This window comes from Tupaia chinensis, unplaced genomic scaffold (assembly GCF_000334495.1).
Source record: "Tupaia chinensis unplaced genomic scaffold, TupChi_1.0 Scaffold000350_1, whole genome shotgun sequence".
In the NCBI taxonomy this organism is placed as follows: Eukaryota; Metazoa; Chordata; class Mammalia; order Scandentia; family Tupaiidae; genus Tupaia; species Tupaia belangeri.
Window position 1 is genome coordinate 9669822 of NW_006159844.1, and position 21680 is coordinate 9691501.

At 42.0% G+C, this 21680-nt stretch overlaps 2 protein-coding genes and 1 pseudogene across 12 annotated transcripts in view; 1 reads left to right on the plus strand and 2 right to left on the minus strand.

The window, feature by feature from the left end:
• AP4S1 (adaptor related protein complex 4 subunit sigma 1) overlaps positions 1-10258 on the minus strand; it is a 40327-nt gene extending 30069 nt beyond the window's left edge. For 2 of the 8 annotated variants that reach the window (XM_014589306.2, XM_014589305.2), the window contains exon 1: positions 9678-10025. The gene's annotated coding sequence lies outside the window, so the exon portion shown is untranslated. Of the gene's footprint in view, positions 1-9677; positions 10030-10159 lie in introns of those variants that run through there. The other 6 variants (XM_006152398.3, XM_014589309.2, XM_006152395.3 and 3 more) reach the window with 5 other exon arrangements.
• LOC114008499 (uncharacterized) lies at positions 7124-7274 on the minus strand (annotated as a pseudogene).
• Positions 9381-21680, plus strand: part of STRN3 (striatin 3) — a gene marked incomplete at its 5' end in the record, with an annotated part of 117458 nt that continues 105158 nt past the window's right edge. For all 4 annotated transcript variants that reach the window (XM_006172142.3, XM_014589301.2, XM_014589302.2 and 1 more), the window contains 1 exon segment: positions 9381-9564. In XM_006172142.3, the coding sequence (XP_006172204.2) occupies positions 9381-9564 (184 nt within the window).

Consider the following 21680-nt stretch of genomic DNA (forward strand, 5'->3'; position numbering starts at 1 on the left):
GGAATCGCCGCGCCCCAAAAGCGAAAACCTTTCAAAAAAAAAAAAAAAAAAAAAGAAAAGAAAAGAAAGAAATTATGGCTTGGGGGACCAGCAGATGGCGTAACGGTTATGTCACTGGACTCACACATAGTTGACCAAGGTTTAAGCCCTGGACCCAGTGGCTTAACTCACGCTGGGCGCATGTGCATGTGTCCCCAAAATCCCGAGAAGAGAGAAGGAGAAGGGATTGTGGTGTGGCCATCCCCCCTGGGGGGTGATTTCTCACTTCTGTCTCTCTGTCTCTGTCTTTCCGGCAAGCAAACCTACCCTATAGCAAAAACCTCTCTTTAAAAAAAAAAAAAAGAAATTATGTCTCTTTAGTCCAGTCTAGTGGAGCAGTCCCTGCCAAAGGTCTGCAGTGCTAGAAGCCACATGGTCAACTGAAGGTTTGGATCCCTGGGATGGACTGATAACTGGGTTATGTGCACAAGCACATGAGGTCCGCAGAAGCTGGAGGATTGGAGGTAGGGAGTTGCAGTATGTTGAGACCATGTTGAAGGTTTTCTCTCTCTTTCCACAATGTCAGACTTTAGATTGGATCTAAAACAGAACTCAGGCTTCCCATATTCTATCATAAGAAAAAAATATTATGGCTTCAATATCAAATTATTTTTGCAAGTTCTAGCTCTAAAAGAAGCCATGAAACACAAAAATGACTATATTAAACTTGAATTTAGGAATCAGTTTACTTACTAAACACGATTTTTGTCAGTGACATGGTCAAAACTAACTTTAACTCAGATGAGCAATTAATGCTCCCAGTGCTTGATGGTGGTGGTGAATGAACTCCAGTGGGATAACTGGAAAGGCAGTAGTCATCCTTGTAATATATCGTGCTAATATGACCCAACTCGCCAACTCCGGAATAAAGAATAACAAAAGACAACACTCACACGGTCCTTACTAGGTACCAAGTGGTTTCTGAAAAACTTTACCTACCTTCATTTCACCTTCCTAACAGTTCTGTGAATTTGAGACTGTTTTTACCTCTACTTTGCTGATGTGAAAACTTGATTACAAATTTCACTGAGTGAAATGGTGGAGGAAGGCATTTTTAGTTGGTCGGGATTCAGAATCTGTGCTCTCACCCAATGCCCGTTACCTTTGGACTGGCTTCAAGATTAGAATGTAATTCATTCAGTGATTCAAACAGACCACGGATAACAATTTCACCCTCCACCATGAGTGTAAATCTAGCTCTGGCCCATTGTACCCTCTGCACAAAAACTTTTACCGGTTAACATGTATGCTCTTGGCAGTTTCAATGTTTACCCTAGAGCCTGTCGCAAAAGGTACAACTCTAATCAATTATTCCCTTTAATTGATTTCCACATGAAGCCTAAAATACCTAAGCAGCCCAATCAGATAATGTCCTAGATCAGAAAATATAGGACAATGAATCTCAAACTACTACATTCGGTATTTAACATTTGTGATTAGATCTAATACTTCCCCCAAATTCTTATGTCTCATTTGCTCTTTTAAAGAGCTAAGCTAATAATCTCCCTTTTTATTTCCAATAAATAAAACACATGAAGCAAATGCTGTCCAAGGCAAGGTTGGTACCATTCTTGTTCAGATCAGATGTCAGGGAAGAACACAGAGCCTTTCAGAGGGCCGCTTGACTGCCCTTTGCCCAGAAACACTTTTTGCTATTTTGAATTTCACAATAAAGTGTAGCAACGTGTTACAGCTCCTGTTAGCAACGTGTTACAGCTCCAGCTGAAAATGTAAACAGGAGATTAAAGTAGTCAAATAAGAGCCGGCCCAACTATTGCCCAGAGGATAGTCATACTTAAATTCACACCCATCTATATCTCATAATCTTTGAGTAGTAAAAAAGACACAATTATTTTAACAGTGTGAAATAAAAATATTTCAATAACGGCCTATAATATATAACTTTATGTTAGAGTAGAAAACTTCGAATTTGGCTTTAAGAAGAAAAATAAAAGAGAGTCCATCCAGTGGTGTGGTGGTTAGGGCCGCTGGATCCCACATGGTCGACTGTGCAATTCAAGTCCTGGACTCAGCAATTTGAAAATCACACTGAGCACCCAAAGTCCTGAGAGGAGAAGCATGGCCATCTCCTGGGGTGAAGGGGGTGATTTCTCCCTTTCCCTCTCTCTTACTCTCTGGTGAGCTCAAGTGCCCTATAATAAAAACTAAACAAACAAACAAAACTTTTTTTTTAGATAATCAAGGGAAATAAAATATGGACTGGGGGGAGGTTGGACTGGATAAAGGGATTACCATAATTTTATAGGTGTGATAATGGAACTTGCATGATATATTAGAAAAGAAAACGGCATCTAATCTGTTAAAGATGCTTAGAGAAGGATGTAACAATGAAATAAGGTCGGGGATTACTTTAGTTCTCACACAGAAGAAAAATAGAGTACATGAAATTAAAATGGCAAAATTCTTATAATTATTGACAATGAGAGTTCATTAAACTGTTTTTGTTTTTGCATGACTGAAATGTCTCTAAATAAAAAGTTTTTTGGGGTGATGGCTTGAGTTTTGAGGTCCTTGGTGCTTTTTGACTCTTAAAAGTCCTCTTTTTCAGGGCCAGCAGTTGGTGTGGTGGTTAAGGGTACTGGATTCCCACATGGCTGACTGAGGTTTGAGTCCCAGACCTAGCAAGTTACTTTCTCACTTTCTGTCTCTCTCTCGCTCTGTGCCTCTCTGGTCAAATTAAAATAAGTAAGTAAATAAATAAAGTTAAAATAATTCTTAAAAAAAGTCCTCTTTTTCTAAATTTCTCTCCTGCCAGCACATGCCTTCTCTCTCTCTCTCACACACACCCCACTTTCAAAACTCACATCCTCCACCTTCTACCTTAAGTTCTTAATGCTACCTTAGTTTGTCCCCACCCATTAAAGTTCTAGCTCTCTTGGCCTTAGCGCCATTTTCTCGGACACCTCTGCGCCATGAGAGCCAAGTGGAGCAAGAAGCGAATGCGCAGGCTGAAGTGTAAAAGAAGAAAGGTGAGGCAGAGGTCCAAGTAAACAGCTTGTGCACCTACGGAGGCCACCGCAGCGGAAAAGGAATATTGGAGGCTCAGGGCGCGGGTACTAGTTGGACTAGGAGATACTGTCGACTCTGCCTCTGGATCTAGAACTTCCACGGCCAGCAAATCGCAAAGACCTCTGAGAGACCACATTGCTCCTAACAAAATAGCCCCTGTGGTCCTTTTCCCTGGACCTGTGACATTCTGGAACTAGCGTTGTTACTTGTGGCCGAGTGTAATATGTGTACAATAAATAATCTTTTCTGTCATAGCTGAAGAAAAAGAAAGTTCTAGAGTTCCAGAGGACACTCCCCACCCTGGTTTTCGATGAAGATGTTGCTTATAGATATTTTCTTTCACTGTCTTAGTTGTACAACACAATTAAAAGATTCAATTGCTATGCTAAAACCTACAAAATGAAAGCAAAGGGTGATAGGAATTATTGGGTTATCAGAAAAGTTATGACGTATTTTTCTATGCAAAAATGTGCCATGACTTTCACTTTAAAAAAAAAATATTTATTTAGTTCCATTTGCTATTATTTTTTTCAGTTCTACCAGAGAAAGACAGGGAGTGAGGGGGAGAGTGAGAAAGCAAGCCACCAGGTCTGGGACTCAAACCATGGTTTGCCATGTGGGAATTTAACGCCTTTTACCACCATGCCACCTGCTGGCCCTGTCATAAATTTTCCAACAACCCAATATTTTTAAATGCCTCTAAATAATTCTTCAGTCTTTTTTTTCTTGTGGAGTAATTGTCATGTACCTTTAGAAAGATAAACTAAAGGTTATCATTTAAAAATATGGTGTTACAAAAATATGCTTTTATGAACTTATGCCAATTTAAAACATTCTCCAAAGAGAACACTGTCTTTAGCATAGAATTTCCAGGCCAAGTGTCTGTGTGTAGTATCATTCTTTTGAACATTCTCCCCTGTGGCTCCAACCACATTTCCAAGCATGGTAAATTATTATCTAGGAAAGTTTTGGCAATTTCCTATTCAGTCAAATTTTCCAGTCATTTTGCGCTCATGTTTACAGACCTGATTGTTCATTCTTAGCCAATGCCCGGTAGGTACTTGGCTCCAGGTGATCTATTTTTTTTTTCTTTTCTTTTCAATTTGACATCTCTGTGAGTTAGCTCTTATACAATTATTATCACAGCCTACTTTTTTGATTCATATTACCCAGGAGACAGTTGCACAATGAACTGGACTAGAATTTTATATAGCATGCTGAGTTTACTAAAGGTTTTGCTATCTTTCTATAAGCTGTGAAGATCCTTTTTCCATATAATATACTATCTAAATGGCTCAAGCACTCTGCATGTATTTCTACAGTTCTATTAGCCACGATCAATTACTTTAATGAGAAGTGGATATCTGATCTTATTTGGCAGTTTAAACTTTGGTACAGGTCAAAGCTGTTTCCTCCTTTTCTATTCAAAATGCATGATACAGCTTGCTTCTTTGGATTTTTATTTTAATTTAGCTTTATGTATGTATGTATGTATGTATGCATTTATTTAATTTGACTAGAGAGGGATAGAGTGAGAGAGAAAGAGAGGAAAAGTGAGAAAGCAAGGCAGCAGGTTCAGGACTCAAACTACAGTGGGCCATGTGGGAATCCAGCAACCTTAACCCCCACACCACCTGCCAACCCCACTCCTTTGGATTTTGAAGATTTTCTCAAAGACCTTTGTTTGGATTCTAATATGTGGCTTTTTATATCATTTCTCTGAGTGACTGAATCATCCTGGAACTACCTACAAATAATTTCAAATATGCAAATGAGTTGGGAACCAAAAACAGAAATACTAAGCCCATTGATAGGTCAGTAGGAGGCAGAATAGTGAAGGGAGACTTTATTTCTTGTTTCTAGATATACACACTCACTGATGTAAGACTGGGAACCACTTCCTACTCTTAGTACTCACCGAAGTGACAAAGCTTTTATCTCAGCTTTCATTTCACCCAGAGAGATAAGAATACTTGTCACAACTTTTCCAGATGATGCCAAAAAGACTAGATTAGCATTTGTGAGCTATTGTGAGCCTTTGGTAGAAGGATTTCAGGTACATCATCAGCAATCTAGAAAGCTATCCTTCAGGTACATAATTACAGAAAGGAAACTATATAACAGTTCTCACAGGCAGGGACAAAAATTTTCATGCATCGGTATTGGAATAATTAATAAGAAGGCATCTATTCCTGACTTATTTTAAAACCTGGAATTCCTGGTACCAGCAGATGGTGTAATGGTTATGTTGCTGGAATCCCACATAGTTGGCTGTGGTTGGAGTTCTAGACCTGGCGACTTGGAACTCATGTCAGGCGCATGTGCATGTGTGTCCAAAATCCTGAGAGGAGAATGGAGGAGAAGGGACTGCAGCATGACCATGCACCCTGGAGGATGATTTCTCGCTTTCTGTCTCTCTGTCTCTACACAAGCATCTGTGCCCTAAAGCAAAAATTTCTCTTAAAAAAAAAGGGCCAGCAAGTGGCATGGTGGTTAAAGGTGCTGGACTCCCACATGGCCAACAGTGGATCAAGTCCTGGACCTGGCAGTTTGCTTTCTCACTCTCTCTGTCCCTCTCTGGTCAAATTAAAATAAATAAAGTTAAATAAAATAATTATTTAAACCCCCCCCCAAAAAAAAAGTTAAATAAAATAATTATTTAACCCCCCCCCAAAAAAGAACCCCCTGGAATTCCTTAACATAACTTTGCTGACATGACATATACATATAAGTGTGAGGAGTCCATCTGGTCAAAAATAGAATAAGCATACAGGTGTCAAAGATTAGCTAATGGGGAAAAAAAAACAACCCTAAAATTTTATACTAATCAAAGATATAATAAATAGGCACTCTTTTTTAAAAAATAATTATTTTATTAAACTTTATTGATTTATTTTAAGAGTGAGAGAGAGACATATACACTCACAGAGAGAGCAAGAAAGGGAAAGTGAGAAAGCAAGTTGTCAAGTCTGAGACTCAAATTGTGTGGGACTCCAGCTCCCCCAACCACCACACCACCTGCTGGCCCCTAAATAGGCACTCTTAAAGACCACCAGCAGTAGCCTGAAACTGGGAGACTCTATGGACATGGAGTAGTAGTGGAAGAACAGGATTTGTGACAACACAGAACAATTAGAAAGTTTCAAAGGTGAGACAGAAGACAGGAAATGACTCAGCTGCAGGTTAGGGAGGGAGTTCCAGTTGGATGAGTTATAGGTGGTGATGTGGCTTCGGAGAGCTCATCTACAGAGACAAGATTTTAGAAGCTTGCTGCAGTGTCTTCAGGAGTCGTGGACACAGCACAGGTCCATAACACATTATCCCCAAAGAAGGGAAAATATTGGTGTTCTTGACTGCCCATACATAAATGATTTAAATAATAGTGTAATAAGTATTAAGGAGATAAGCATGGGATGCTACTAGCCTAGAATAGGGGCACTAGATAAGCCAGGGATCTGGAAAACTTCTTGGAGAAAGTAATGCTTGAGCTGAGTTTGAAGGAAGAAGGGAAAAGCAACATATTAGGTTGTCAGGGACGTCATGACATGTTTTTCTATGCAAAAATGTGTCATGACTTTCCCGATGACCCAGTATATAGCATGTGCTAAATTACCATAGGAAGAAAGAGGATTATACATTTGAGAAAACAAAAGCAGTACAGATGGGCTGAAAAGAAGGTAGTATGGTTAACATGCCGGACTCCCACATGGCCAGGCTCTGTTAAGAGTCCCAGACCTGGCGGCTTGAAAATCACTCCAGGCTTGTGCATGTGCCAAAAATCCAAAGACGAGAATGGAGGAGAAGGGATTGAGGGGTGGTGGTGGTGTTGGGGGCCATCTCTCTTGGGGGATGATTTCTTACTTTTCCTCTGTCTCTCTCCTGATAGTGGCATGCACCCTCGGGAAAAAAATAAAAATAAAAAAAGAACAGGTGGCATGATAGTATGACTGTAGATTAGGTGATGGGAGGGTTCTAGAATTTGAAGGATCTTTACCTATGCTAAAATTTGGGCCTTATTCTTTTTTCCCCCCTTTCTTTCTTAATAAATACCAGGAGAAAGCTGGAACAAACACAGTCCCCCCCTACCAAAAATTATGCAGTTGAGTTTCCTGCATTTGGGGAAATCGGAAGCGTCAGCACATCTGAGTGCAATGGATGAGCCTCACCCTAGGAAAGCCACAGTTCCTCCCTGGCCAGGTAAGTATAAGTTTGGGCTTTAGTCTAATACATTTAGAGATAATTAAAAATATTTTTTAAGAGAGATTTTTTGCTATAGGGCATGTGTGGTAGCTGGATACAGAGACAGAAAATGAGAAATCACCCCTCAAGGGGAATATCTGCACCACAATCCCTCTCCTCTATTCTTTCCTACTAGGGATTTTGGGAACCCACCTACACACAGTTTGAGGGTTTTTTTTGTTTTTGTTTTTTTTTAGAGGTTTTTGCTATAGGGCGTGTGTGCTCGCCAGACAGAGACAGACGCAGTTTGAGTTTTAAGCCGCAAGGTCACATAACTGAAAGGCCGTGGACTAAGTGGGAGTCCAGTGACATAACGGCTCCTCCATCTGCTAGTTCTAACTAAAAATCTTTTAAGCAGAGAAATAACAGCATTAGATGTGCCTTTTAGGAAGATCACTCAGGCGAGTTATAGTGGGAAGTGAGAGAAGAATACAGGTGGTAGGGCTTAAGCGAAGGCATGAATGAAGACAAAGGGGTAGATAAGATGTTATTGTACTGAGAAAGGCAATGGGATGTAGGGGCATAGTAAAAGGTACTAGATCCCTGTGGATATAGTGCCACTAAATGATAGGTAATGTAAGTGAAATAGTTTTCTTTTCTTTTTCTTTTTTTTTTTTTTTTTTTTGAGGATTATGGGGAAGAAAAAGGAACTATAAATTCAATTTTTCCTTGAGTTTAAGGCACCAGAGGAAATACAAGTGCATGTTCCTCCTCTTTTGAATCATCCAGCAGAATCAAACTCTAAAAATAATAATATGGACACACTAACAACAACAAAAAATAAGCTTAACCTTGTCTCTTATGTTTATTTTTCCAAATGACATAAAATAACTCAGGAAAAACATGTTCAGTCATTTATTTAGGTTTTAGACTTGTACCCACAATACTTCTATTTTCTATTGTGATCCAAATATCCTGTCATTCACAATATGAGAGCTCATTCACTTATAAAATGTCACGTTATTTCAACCACTCTCCTTCCATGCTATCTTTTCCTCTCTACCCACCATGGTTAAGATGTAAAGATCTCACGAAAAAATAATGAAAACACTTGCTCTTGCTCCTCTGCTAACACCCCCGCCTCAACCCAGAATAGGAGAGGTAAAGTGGAACAAGTTATGACAGGCGACCCGGCGTACAGAAGTGGGACCAAAGCTCAGGTTCAAGACGGACTCCTAGAATCAGTCACCACGTCCAGAAGGTCCAGGCTCTCTGCCAAGAGAACGTCCCCCAAATCCCGGGACTGACTGGTGCTGAAAAACCAAATCTAGAGCGAGTAGCAGGAAGGAAGGACGCCCGACCCTTTGGGACTGCCTGAAACACGCAAGGAATGCAAAAGAAACGTCAGGAATCCAGGACCTGGAGCAGCCGGCTAGAGCCACCAGCCAGGTTAAAACCCAGCTTCGCAGGCAGGCACCGAGCTGACACTCTCGGGTGGGAAATGGCACCTGGGGACTGTCGTCGCGAAGGACAGCGATAACCTGCAAGTCAGAGGCTGACTCTGATTTGCAGTCAGAAGACCAGTGCCGGGAAACCGCCGCCAGACACCGGGAGCCGGCCAGAGGGAGCGCCCAGCCCCGTCCCCGCCCCAACGGCGACACTGACTGCGTCGGCAGTGCGCCTGCGCACGGAGAGGCCGGACTCTATTTGGCTATCAGGCGTGCGGCGGCAGCGGCGTTCTCTACCCAGCACGCCGTGCGGCAGCGACGGCCCTACGTCTACCCCCTTCCCAACCCGGCCCACTCTCCCCTCCCGTCGCGCCCCCCCTTCCCTAAAGTGAGAGTCAGTGAGACGGGCAGATGGAGGAGGGACGGTAATGGCGGCGGCCGGCAGCCCCCCCCTCTGACCCACGGCAGGCACACAGAGACGACCCCCTCCCCGTCCCTCTCCTGGCCGGCCTCTGCCCCGCCGCCAGCGCTGGGCCACCCTCCCTGGCCCTTCCCCCAGCTGTCGGCGTCTCGCCCTGCGCCCCGGTCGGGGCCCCACACACAATGGACGAGCTTGCCGGAGGCGGTGGCGGCGGTCCGGGGATGGCGGCCCCTCCCCGGCAGCAGCAGGGACCTGGGGGCCACGGGGAATGGAGCGGTGGGAGGCGGTGGCCCTTGGGCCTCCGAGGGAGCGGGTCCCGCGACAGGCCCGGAGCTGTCCCGGCCGCAGCAGTACACTATTCCGGGGATTCTGCACTACATCCAGCACGAGTGGGCTCGGTTCGAGATGGAGCGGGCGCACTGGGAGGTGGAGCGGGCCGAACTACAGGTACCTCGCCGGGGTCGGGGTGCCGGACGGCGGCGGCGGGGATCCCGGCCGGGGGGGTGGGGCCGGGTCTCCCCTCCCGGAGCCGGCGCCTTGGGAGGCCGAGAGGAACCTACCTGTGCAGCTCGGGGGCGAGAGTCCTGGCGACGACTCTTCCTAGAGTCTCCCTCCCCCTTTCCCGCAGAAGCCGGTTCCCCAACCCTCACTAGCTACGGTGCGGGCTTCCTCGGGGCAGCCATTTTGGCTTTTAGTATGGCGTCTGCGGGGGCTCCTCTGGAGGCGGCCTTCCCGGGACGCCCGGGCCCGGGGCCCAGCTCCTCTCTGTGGGAGAGTCCGGTCTGGGGTTGTTGGGCGCCAAGTTTGCTCTAGTCTTTTCCTGGTGAGAAGGAGAGCTGGAGGAGAAGAATTAGGATGGGCGTCTTCCCACCTTTTTCCGACCACCCCTCCTTTCCGATTTGGCATGTCTGGCCCCCTCCCCCCGACTTGGTACGCACTTGCCCCTTGACAGCCACGCTTCTCTCCAGGGCTGCTACCAAGTAGCACAATGGCTGGTGGCTGACCTGTGAAGTTTTCGTTTCCTATCCTCAACTCTAAGTACCTTCTTTCCTGGGATGCTGCCTCACTTGGATTCCCTGTAGTTCTTCCCTGATGAGTGACTTGTCAACCTTTCGACACTTGTTCTTATTAAGCGTACTCTTCACTAGACCGCCTGCTCCCCCATTCCGGTCTTTAATCCCCAAAAGGCCGAACCAGATTGTGCCGTATTTATGAAACAATTGAGAAAAGATTTGACTTGAAGTAAAACGTACTTGTCTCCTGTTACTAACTCCGGCCGAAGCAAAGTTAAATACCCTTAGGACCCTTCCTAATTGAGCTTGCCTCTTTCCTTTTAAAGTGAATCTTCCATAGACTGCATTACCTAACTTTTGGAAGATAGTAGTTCAGGGCTCCTGTCTTGGTTTTCAAAGTTGCTACATCTTTTTTGAAAGGATTATTTAACTTTTTGGTATTGTTTTTTTTTTGAATCCATTTCCATGGCAAATTTAGGCGTAGAAGAAAAAAGCATGCATCTAAATAGCGTTGCACCTGTTCTTCACACTGTTATATATTTAGGATATAAGCAGTATTGTTTGATGTCATATATGCCTGTGGTGAATAGTTAGGGAAATGTACTGTTGAAAGGAGGAAGATTGGATTAATTTAGAAAGGATATCCTCACACATATACGGATCTGCTCAGTTTGATTTTGAAGTAGTAAACTATTTGAATCCACAAAGTGGTGAAGTTAAACGTCTAAAAAGTAAAAATGCACGTATGTTGACACATTTGATTCAAGATTTAAAAATAAAATTGTAAGTTAACACCTGTTAGTCAATTAATGTTTTAGAATTGCATTTTGATATACTTTGGGCTTAAACAAAAAACAGTTTTCAAAAACTTAAGTCACAGTTGGGGTTTCTTGCAACTCTGTAATGTGCTTTAAAATACTTCAGATTTATAGAATTCTATTGGTAGACAACTTTGCTGCAAACTTAATTTTCTATATGAATAGAGTGAAATTAATGAAATATTCATTTTAAATCATTGACAAATTAGTTGAGGCCTGGACTCACTAAAAAATACTTAGCTGGTTTCTGATTATTTTTTTAACCTTTGTACTGTTAAGCACAAGTTTGGATTTTAACATTTTTTATTAACATTTGTAAGTTAAAAGCTTCACTAATGTAAGTAGCTGAAAAAACGCCTTAACTTGTGTCTAGTTAATTGAACCTATACAATAATAAAGCCTAGTTCTCCTTCCATCCCTCTCCTTTACAGCAGCAGAAAAGTCCTTTAAGGAAGATTCCTTTGGTTTGCTTGCTTTCAGTTGATCTGCAGTCAACAATAGTTTGAAACAGCTCTTCTAAATTTTTGTTTGTTGCTGGTTTTGAAGAAGACCCTCAGAGTTTCTAGACTCTTAGTTTTTTTTCAGAGATTTTCATGGTTTCATGCTGATTCTTTTGGAATAAAATGTTGGATAGTTGTATTTATGTGTGCTTTTTTTTCTTTTTAGTGTAGTATATTTCCTCTTTTTTTAAAACGTGTGTTTTTAAATTTTATTTTACTTGTTGTTGTTATTTATGTTTTAATTTGACCAGAGAGAGGAAGGCAAAATGAGAAAGCAAGCTGCCGGGTTTGGGACTTGAACCCATGTCAGCCATGGGGGAGTCCAGCGACCCAACCACCATGCTGCCTGGCAGCCGCTAGTATATATTTTACTTGTGTTAGTTAATAGAGGTGCAGTTTTGTATCTTTAGGCTTTAGTAAGATTGTGAGATGTATACTTAAAATATATTAATATTTGTTGAGTAAAATGGGAAGATTTTACTGAACCATCAGTGGGTTTTATCTGTAAACTTAAGCTAATTTTTTAAGAAAGACAACATAGGAATAAGAAAACTTAGATGTAATTATTGTATACAGCCTTTGGTGCACTGTCAATGTACCTATTTTTAAAGTAGCAAGAGAAAAGGTTAAGTTATACCTGATTTTTTTTCCCCCAGGGTTTTTGCCGTAGGGCATGTGTGCTGCCATGGTGAGAGGGAAAGTGTGAAATCACCCTCCAGGGAGGATGGGGATGCTGTTATCTCTTCTCTTCTTGGGACTTTGGGTCTGTGCACGCACACACACACACACACACACACACACACACACACCACACATATGCCTGGCATGATTTTCTTTTCTTTCTTTTTTTTTTTTTTTGTTTGCTATAGGGCGTGAGCGCTCGCCAGACAGAGAGAGACAGAGAGACAGAAAGCGAGAAATCACCCCCCAGGGGGGATGGCCACGCCGCAATCCCTTCTCCATTCTCCTCTTGGGATCTTGGGCACGCACGCACACGCGCCTGGCGTGAGTTTAAGCCACCGGGTCCGGGACGCGAACCGCAGTCGACTGCATGGGAGTCCAGCACCATATCCATTACGCTAACTGCTGGTCCCCCTGGCGTGATTTTCAAGGCACCACCTGGTCCAGGACTTCCAACCAAGGTTGGCCCTGTAGGAGTCCAGCACGTCAACCACTACACCACTTGATCCCAAGATATACCTGATTTTTATGTAAATGATTAATATGGAATTATTTTTTCCCCTGGCTTTGGAAAAAATACTACAAAAGGAACTTGCAGTATGATTCTTTTGTTTGTAAAAAGAATTAAGGGTAAAGACTTGTCTTATAAATGTGGATCATGTCTTAAAACTTATCTTTGTGGTACTTTCTTACTGTGAACTCAAGTAAGCATTGTCAGTAAAGATCTAGGACAGTAGTTTCTAAACAGGAGTTCTAGTCAGGATCACTTCCTGGAACTTTTAAAAATATGCAGGCCTCTGTCTTAACCTCCAGGGATGTTGATTGATTCTGTTAAGGGCTTGATAAAATAGGCTGTCCATGGGGTTTCAGTTATTCTAAGTATTATTTAAAAATTACAACTGCCACCAGTCATCACTATAACCTAGTAAGATGGGCATTCCTATTTTGCAGATGAGGAAACAGATTTAGATAGGTTAAATAATTTTCCCAAGGTCATTCAGTAGTGTAGTTGAGATTTGAACCCAGGTCTGATTTCAAAGCCTGTGGTCTTATTAATCTTCTTGTAACTCCTCTGTTGTACTATCTTAGCTTTTTTTTTTTTTTTAATAGAAATGGAAGCTGACTTGTAATTCTTTTTTTGTTTTTTTTTTTGTTTTTTTTTGAGAGGTTTTTGCTACAGGGCACGTACGCACGCCCGACGGAGAGAGACATAGAGACAGAAAGCGAGAAATCACCCCCCAGGGATATGGTCACGCCGCAATCCCTTTTCCTCCATTCTCCTCTTGGGATCTTGGGCACGCATGCACATGCGCCCGGCGTGAGTTTTAAGCCACCGGGTCCAGGATGCGAACCGCGGTCGACTACGCGGGAGTCCAGTGACATAGCCATTACGCTAACTGCTGGTTCCCTGTAATTCTTTTTTTAAAAATAATTATTTAACTTTATTATCATTATTATTACTATGCTAATTTGATCAGAGAAAAAAAGAGGGGAAGTGAGAAAGCAAGCTGCCAGATCTGGGACTCAAACTGCAGTCAGCCTTGTGGGAGTTTGGTGTCCTTTACTACATCACCACCTACTGGCCCCCTGACTTGTAATTCTTTGTCTAGCATTATGTGTCACACACCACTTGAATACATTTCAACCAAGTTTTTTTGAGCCTCTGTGATTGCCAGGACTAGTTTATTTATGTATGTTGCAAATATTTCCTTGTATTTTTCTCTGCAGTTTGTATGCAATAAATGTACTTCTGGTATATGGAAGATGGTTGTTTGCCAACTATAAGAATATGACATAGTTAATACATAGAAAAGGTAGTCTAAGAGTTTATATTCTGGGCCAGCGGGTAGTATGGAGATTAAGGCAGCTGGGATCCTACATAGCCTGTGTGGTTTGAGTCCTAGTCGCAGACATGGTAGGTTGAAAATCACACTGGGCACATTCGTGTGCATGCCTAAATCCCAAGAGAAGACTGAAGGAGAAGAAATTGTAGCTGGCCATCCCCATGGGGGTGATTTTTCACTTTCCCTCTCACTGTCTCTCTCTCTCAGTGAGTGCACAGGCCCTTTAGCAAAAAAATAAAGTGTTAGGCAGTTTTCTATTTCAGGTGAGGGTGGTAATAAAGTTAAGGTGTTTTTGTGTGTTTGTTTTTGTTGGAATTACAAAGCCAGGTTGAAGCCATGACCTGTCTTCGTCTCCCTCTCTTTTTGAAGTCTGTGAAAACAAAAATTTAGAGAATACTGATCTAGAATTCTCTTTATTCTCTACTTAAATGAACACACCTTTACAGTGTGCCTTTTTGTTCTCTTCTCCCCTTTCTCTTGAATTCTTTGTGGAAAACTTTTTTTTGTGTGTGTGTGTGTGTGGTAGTGGGGAAGCACCACCCAGTGGGGATGGCCACTCCAACATCTCTTCTCTGTCATCCTCTCTGGATTTTGGGCATGCTTGCAAATGCACCACCAGTACCAGGACTCTAAATGCACAGTTGGCCATGTGGGATCCATCACCATGTCAGGACTAGCTGGCCCAGAAGCCGTATTCTTAACCTCTTTGACATTTTTGGCTTCTGTCATAGATGTCCAGACATCTAACTTGGTTTTTTTTTTTCTTTTTGAGATTTTTGCTATAGGGCATGTGTGTTAGCCAGAGAGCCAGAAAGCAAGAAGTCACCCCCGAGGGGAGATGGTCACGCATTCTCCTTGGAAAGGTGCCGGTTGTGAGTTTTAAGCCACTGGGTCAGGTGTCACCTAGGTGGGAGTCCAGGGACATAACCATTACATCATCTGCTGGCCCCCTTTCTAACTTCTTTAACTTTCCTACCTCACATTAAGTAAATCCATTCAGCTAATCTTAAATGCCTACCCTCCCCCCTCTCACAAACACCCCAAATTTCCTTTCTCCTTTATTTTCTGTCATAGTTGCCACATTGTTCCAATCGCTAGATGCTGAAGAGGCCAGTGGATTTTTCCCATATTTGTTCAGTTACTGAGTTTTGTTGATTGTAATATAATTACTTATATAGTGAATGTATTGAGTGTAACAGTTACTTATTCAGTGAATATATTTGAATGCTATTGATACTTTGTGTTAAAGAAAGAGTGGGAATGTAGTATTTGAAACAAAGGCCTTGCCCTCATGAATCTTACACTTCAGAAATAATAGAATGATGTGGCCAGCAGGTGTTGTAGTAGTTAGGGTGCTGGACTCCCACCTGGGCAACCTCAGTTCTAGTCCTAATCCTGGTGGCTTGATTTTTCTCTTTTGTTCTCTCTCTTTCTCTCTGTCTCTTCTCTGGTGTGCGCGTGTTCCCTATGTACATTGGAGAATTATAAATAAAATAATATTTTTTAAAAAGAAATAATGGAATGTTATGGTTGACAAATTGAGAGGATGCTGGGAGACCAGTGATGGGTTACTTGTATATAATAGACTTTCAGATAGTAGCTAATACTTTCTGTGTGCTAAACACTATTATTTAATATTATTTATTATTATTTTTTTGGAGAGGTTTTTGCTATAGGGCGCGTGCGCTCGCCAGACAGACAGAGAGAGACAGAGAGATAGAAAGCGAGAAATCACCCCCCAGAGGGGATGGCCATGCCGCAGTCCCTTCTCCTCTCGGGATCTTGAGCACGCACGCACATGGGGCCCACCGTGAGTTTAAGCCACCAAGTCTGGGGCTTGAACCACAGTCCACTACATGGGAGTCCAGCGACATAGCCATTACACTAACTGCTGGTCCCTATTATTTAATATTATTTTAAATTATTATCATTAACTATTAAATTTGCTAGAGGGCGCCACATGCACTTGCTTGGAGAAAGAAAGCGCAGAGGGAAAGTGGAAAAGCACCACCCTTCTCCATTTCTCCTCCTTTTGAGGTTTTGGGCACACGCATGTACACATTCTGCATGTTTCTCAAGCTACAGGTCCAGAACTCGAACCGCCTGGTCACCATGTGGGATCTAAGTGCCTTCACCAGTAGGCCACGAGCTGGCCTGACATTATTTATAATTCTTCCATATGTATCTTAGCTCATTTAATTCTCATAAAACCCCTAAGAGTATACTTTGAGTCTGAAATATGGGGAATACCCAGTCATACAAAAAAAATTCCAGTTAAAAGCAACACCCTTAGCAGGCATTCTGAAACAGATGGATTTTGTTGAAGGAGTATAAACTGGACTGGTGATTCAAGGGGCCATATTATATGTATAGCCTCCCCACCCTAAAATATATTCTAATTTAAAAAAAAAGTATTTAATTTTATTCATTATCTTTATGCTTTTTTAATTTGACTAGAGAGAGACACAGAGAGTGAAGAGATGAAACAAGCCACCAAGTCTGGGACATGAACCATGGTTGGCCAGGTGGGACTCCAATGCCTCAACCACCATGCCACCTGCAAACTTCAGTTCAGTGATTCTTAATTTGAGGAGATTGTTGTCCTCTTTGCATGTATAATGAAGGGCTGTAATGAACAACATACAATGGAGCCTCTTCTAGTTTTTGAAAAAACAAATAAGAAGTTTTGCCTAGTGCGTCCATGAAGCCTGATCACAAGAAATACCCCTATTTTGGGACCAGCAGTTAGCGAAATGGCTATGTCGCTGGACTCCCACGTAGTCGCCTGCGGTTTGAGTCCTGGACCCGGTGGCTTAAAACTCACGCTGGGCATGTGTGCGTGCGTGCCCAAGATCCCAAGAGGAGAATGGAGGAAAAGGAATTGCGGCGTGACCATCCCCCCTGGGGGGTGATTTCTCGCTTTCTGTCTCTCTGTCTCTCTCTGTCTCTGGCAAGCGCACGCACCCTATAGTAAAAACCTCTCCAAAAAAAGAAAAGAAATACCCCCTTTTATTTTTTAATAATTTTTTTTTCTTTTTTGGAGAGGTTTTTACTATAGGGTGCGTGCGCTTGCCAGAGACAGAGAGAGACAGAGAGACAGAAAGCGAGAAATCACCCCCCAGGGGGGATGGTCACGCCGCAATTCCTTTTCCTCCATTCTCCTCTTGGGATCTTGGGCACGCACGCACACATGCCCAGCGTGAGTTTTAAGCCACCGGGTCTGGGACTCGAACCGCGGTCGACTACGTGGGAGTCCAGTGACATAGCCATTACACTAACTGCTGGTCCCAAGAAATATTTTATTTCATTTATTATTATTATTTAATTTGGTATAGGTCATGTGTTGCTCACCAGATAGAGACAGAGACAGTGAGAAAGCAAGCCACTGAGTCTGGGACTGGAACAATGGTCTGCCATGTGGGAGTCCAGTGTCTTAGCCACCACACCACCTGCTGGCTCCAGAATAACCCCTATTTAATCCATGCTTTTCATTTCTCCACTACCTCTCTTTTAGTTCAGGATGCTTCTTTTGCCTGAATTCTCTGGGGGTAATCTCTCAGTACTTTCTTTTCACTTGCTGCCCTCTCGTCACAGTTCATTATTCGTATTATAAGTATGATTATATTTTGTATAATCTTGCTTTAATTTTTTATTATGGAGAGTATCAAACATAATACAGAAATAATACGTATCTTCACTTCTCACAAACTCATCTTAAATAGTATTAACTCATGACGAATCTTACCTGTACTCCTTCCCCATCCCAAATAATTCCAAAGCAAATCCCAGTCAATAAATATTTTAGTATATATCTAAAACATAAAGGCTTTGAAAGACTGCTGCAATATTATTATAGTTGTATACTAGATTAAGACACCTTAGCAATTCTTTAATATTATAAATGTACAACTTTCATACTTCAGTTTTATGTTATCTTTGGACAGGTTGTTTGAATCAAGATTCAAATAACACTTGGGACCCTCTCCATCTTTCTTTTCTTTTCCTTGCCATTTCTGTTTGAAGATCATGTCATTGATCTTATAAAGGCTCTCAGAGTCTAGCTTAGCTAAGTGCTCCCCAGTGGTGAAGTTTAACACATTCCATTGTCCTCCTTGTTTTCCTTACAGTTTCGGCTGAGGGGCCTGATGAGAATTGACTTACTTTCTCCTTTTGTTGGGAGAGGGAGGGTGCAGAGGGAAAGACTACTTTATAGGTGGTACTAAGGTCTTCCACTAGAAGGCACATAGCAATTGGTTGTCATTTTGTGATGTCAAGAGTTGATGGTGTTAGTGCCTAGGAACATTCATTCATTAGGGCTACCTTTTAAAAAAAAAAAACTTGTTAAGAAATTGAGATATAATTCACATAACATAAAATTTACTCTTTTAAGTATACATTTCTGGGACCAGCAGTTAGCGTAATGGCTATGTCGCTGAACTCCCATGTAGCCGACTGCGGTTCAAGTCCCAGACTCGGTGGCTTAAACTCACGCCGGGCGCGTGTGCATACGTGCCCAAGATCCTGAGAGGAGAAAGGAGAAGGGATTGCAGCATGGCCATCCCCCCGGGGGATGATTTGTCACTTTCTGTCTCTCTGGTGAGCGCACGAACCATATAGCAAAAACTTCTCAAAAAAAAAAAAAAGTATACATTTCTGTAGTTTTTGTGTGTTCACTATGTTGTGCAGTCACTATGTCTAATTATTTTTTTAAGAGAGATTTTTGATATATGGCGCATGTGGTCGCCAGAGGGACAGAGAGAGGCAGAAAGAGAGAAAGTGAAAAATCACCCTCCAGGGGAGATTGCCATGCCCATTCTCTTCTCCTCCATTCTCCTCTCGGGAATTTGGGTGCACACACACATATGCCGAACAGGAGTTTTTTTTTTTTTTTTAGAATTATTTTTATTTTATTTTATTTATTATTATTATTTAATTTGACAAGAGAGAGAGAAAAAGTAAGAAAGCAAGTTGTCAGATCCAGGACTCGAACTATGGTTGACCATGTGGGAGTCCAGCACCTTAACTACCATGCCACATGTCAGCCTCCTGACATGAGTTTTAAGCCACTATATGTGGGACTTGAACAGCAGTCAACTGTATGGGAGTCCAGCAATGTAACCATTACACTATCGTAACCATTACACTTACCATTCCACATGCCCCATCATGTCTAATTTTAGAACATTTTCATTACTTTGAAAGGGGGAACTCTGTATCTATTAGCATTAGTTCCAATTATCTCTAGGCAAGTCTATGTTCTGTCTGTGGATTTGCCTATTCTGGGCTTTTCTTAGGGAATCATACAATATATGGCTTTTTCCTGACTAGCTTCTTTCCTTTAGCATGGTATTTTCACAGTTTGTCCGTGTTGTAGTATGTTGCAGTACTTAGTCTCTTTTTTTAGGGCTGAGTAATATTCTTTTGTTTGGATTTGCTACATTTTAGTTAACCATCAGTTGGTGGAAAGTTGGATTGTTTCTACTTTTTAGCTGTTATGAATAATGCTTTTGTGAACATTTGCGTAGAGGTTTTGTGTGAACTTATATTGGGTTGTCGGAAAAGTCATGGTGCATTTTTACATAGAAAAATATGTCATGACTTTTTTGATGACCCAATATTTTCATTTCTCTGTGTGTGTATGTGTATACATACATACATATATATTTATTTAGGGGAGAGTTGCTTGAACCACAGTCAAATATGTAGGAGTCAGAGAACATAACCATGACGCCATCTGTGGGTCCCCAGTGCACTGCTTTTTACCACTGTGCCTTTCACCCCACATATCCATCACAGCCTTCTTCACCATTAATCCCGCCCCCTCCCAACTCATGGTACATTTGCTATAAGCCAGAAACCAACACTGACACATCATCACCCGTAGGCCATAGTTTACATTAGGTTTACTCTTTGTCTTGTAAATTCTGTGGGTTTTGAAAACATAATGATGTGTATCCACCTTTATAGTATTGCCAAGTACTTTCACTGCATTAAATATCTCTTGTGCTCCACCTGTTCTTTCCTCCCTTCAAATCCTAGGCAATAACTGCTCTTTCTACTGCCTCTGCAGTTTTTCCTTTAAAGAATACCATAGAATTGATACTGTGTAGCATGTAGCCTTTTTAATTGGTAAGGTACATTTAAGTTTCCTCTATGTCCTTTTTTTGGGGGGGGGGTGGCTTGATAGATTACTTCTTTTTTTTTTTTAATATTATATTACTTTATTTATTTACTTATTTTAATTTGGCCAGAAAGAGTGAGAGAATGTGAGACAGCAAGCTGCCAGGACTCAAACGGTTGTGGGAGTCCGGTGCCCCTAATCACTACACTACTTGCAGCCCCAAGCATTTCTTTTTTTCTTTCTTTCTTTTTTTTCTCCTCTTAGTTTGCCAGAGCATGTGTATGCTTGCTGGAGAGACAGAGAATAATCCCTCATGGAGGAAGGTCATGCTGCAACCCCTTCTCCTCCATCTTTCCATTGGGGATTTGGGGGCACATATGCACATGCATATGAAGTATTCTTCAAACTATCAGATTCCGGACTTGAGCTGTGCAGGTGGCCATGTGAGATGCAGTTGTCCTATCTATCATGCTTCCAAAAGAGCATTTCTTGTTAGTGCTGAGTATTTCATCATATGGTACCATAGTTTGTTTACTCACCTTCTGAAGGACATTTTGGTTGCTTCCAAGTTTTGTCATTTATGAATATTTTGGCATAAATACTCATATTCAGGTTTTTGTGTAGACATGAGTTTTTGAGTAATTTGGATAAATCTCAAGGAGCACTGGGGCCAGCAGGTGGCATGGTGGTTAAGAGCACTGGACTCCCACATGGCCAACCATGGTTCGAGTCTCAGACTTCGTGGCTTGCTCTCTTACTCCTCCCCACCCCTGCCCTTCACTCTGTCCCTCTCAGGTAAAACTGAAATAAATAAATTAAATAAATAAAGTTCAATAAAATCTTTTTTTTTTTTTTGAAAGGTTTTTTCGCTATAGAGCGCGTGTGCGCGCCAGGCAGAGAGAGACATAGAGACAGAAAGCGAGAAATCACCCCCCAGGGGGGATGGTCACGCTACAATCCCTTCTCCTCCATTCTCCTCTTGGGATCTTGAGCACGCACGCACATGTGCCTGGCATGAGTTTTAAGGCACCAAGTCCGGGATGCGAACTGTGGTCGACTACGTGGGAGTCCAGCGACATAGCCATTACGCTAACTGCTGGTTCCCAATAAAATCTTTTTTTAAAAAAGCATTATTGCTGGGTCATATTGGTTAAGAGTATATTTAGTTTTGTAAGAAATTACCAGTCATCCAAAGTGGCTGTACCATTTTGCATTTCCACCAATAAGGCATTAGAGTTCCTGTTGCTCTACTTTCAGTGTTTAGAGTTGTGTTATAGTTTTTTAGCCATCCTGATAAGTTTGCAGTAGTGTCTCATTTTTATTTTAATTTACACATTTCCCTGAAATACAATGTTGAGCATCTTTTTGTATGCTTGCTTTGGTGAGGAGTCTATTTAGATCTTTTACATATTTAAAATTTTTATTCTCTGAGTCTCCTTTCTCTTGATGTTTAATTTTTTTTTTTAAGTTTTTCTTTATTCATGATAGAGCTACATGTGGGCATGAGGGGAGGGTCTGGTCACACCACAGTCGGCTTCGTGCAGTCCTCCAGCCTATCAGATCTTGGATACTCCCATTTATGTTCT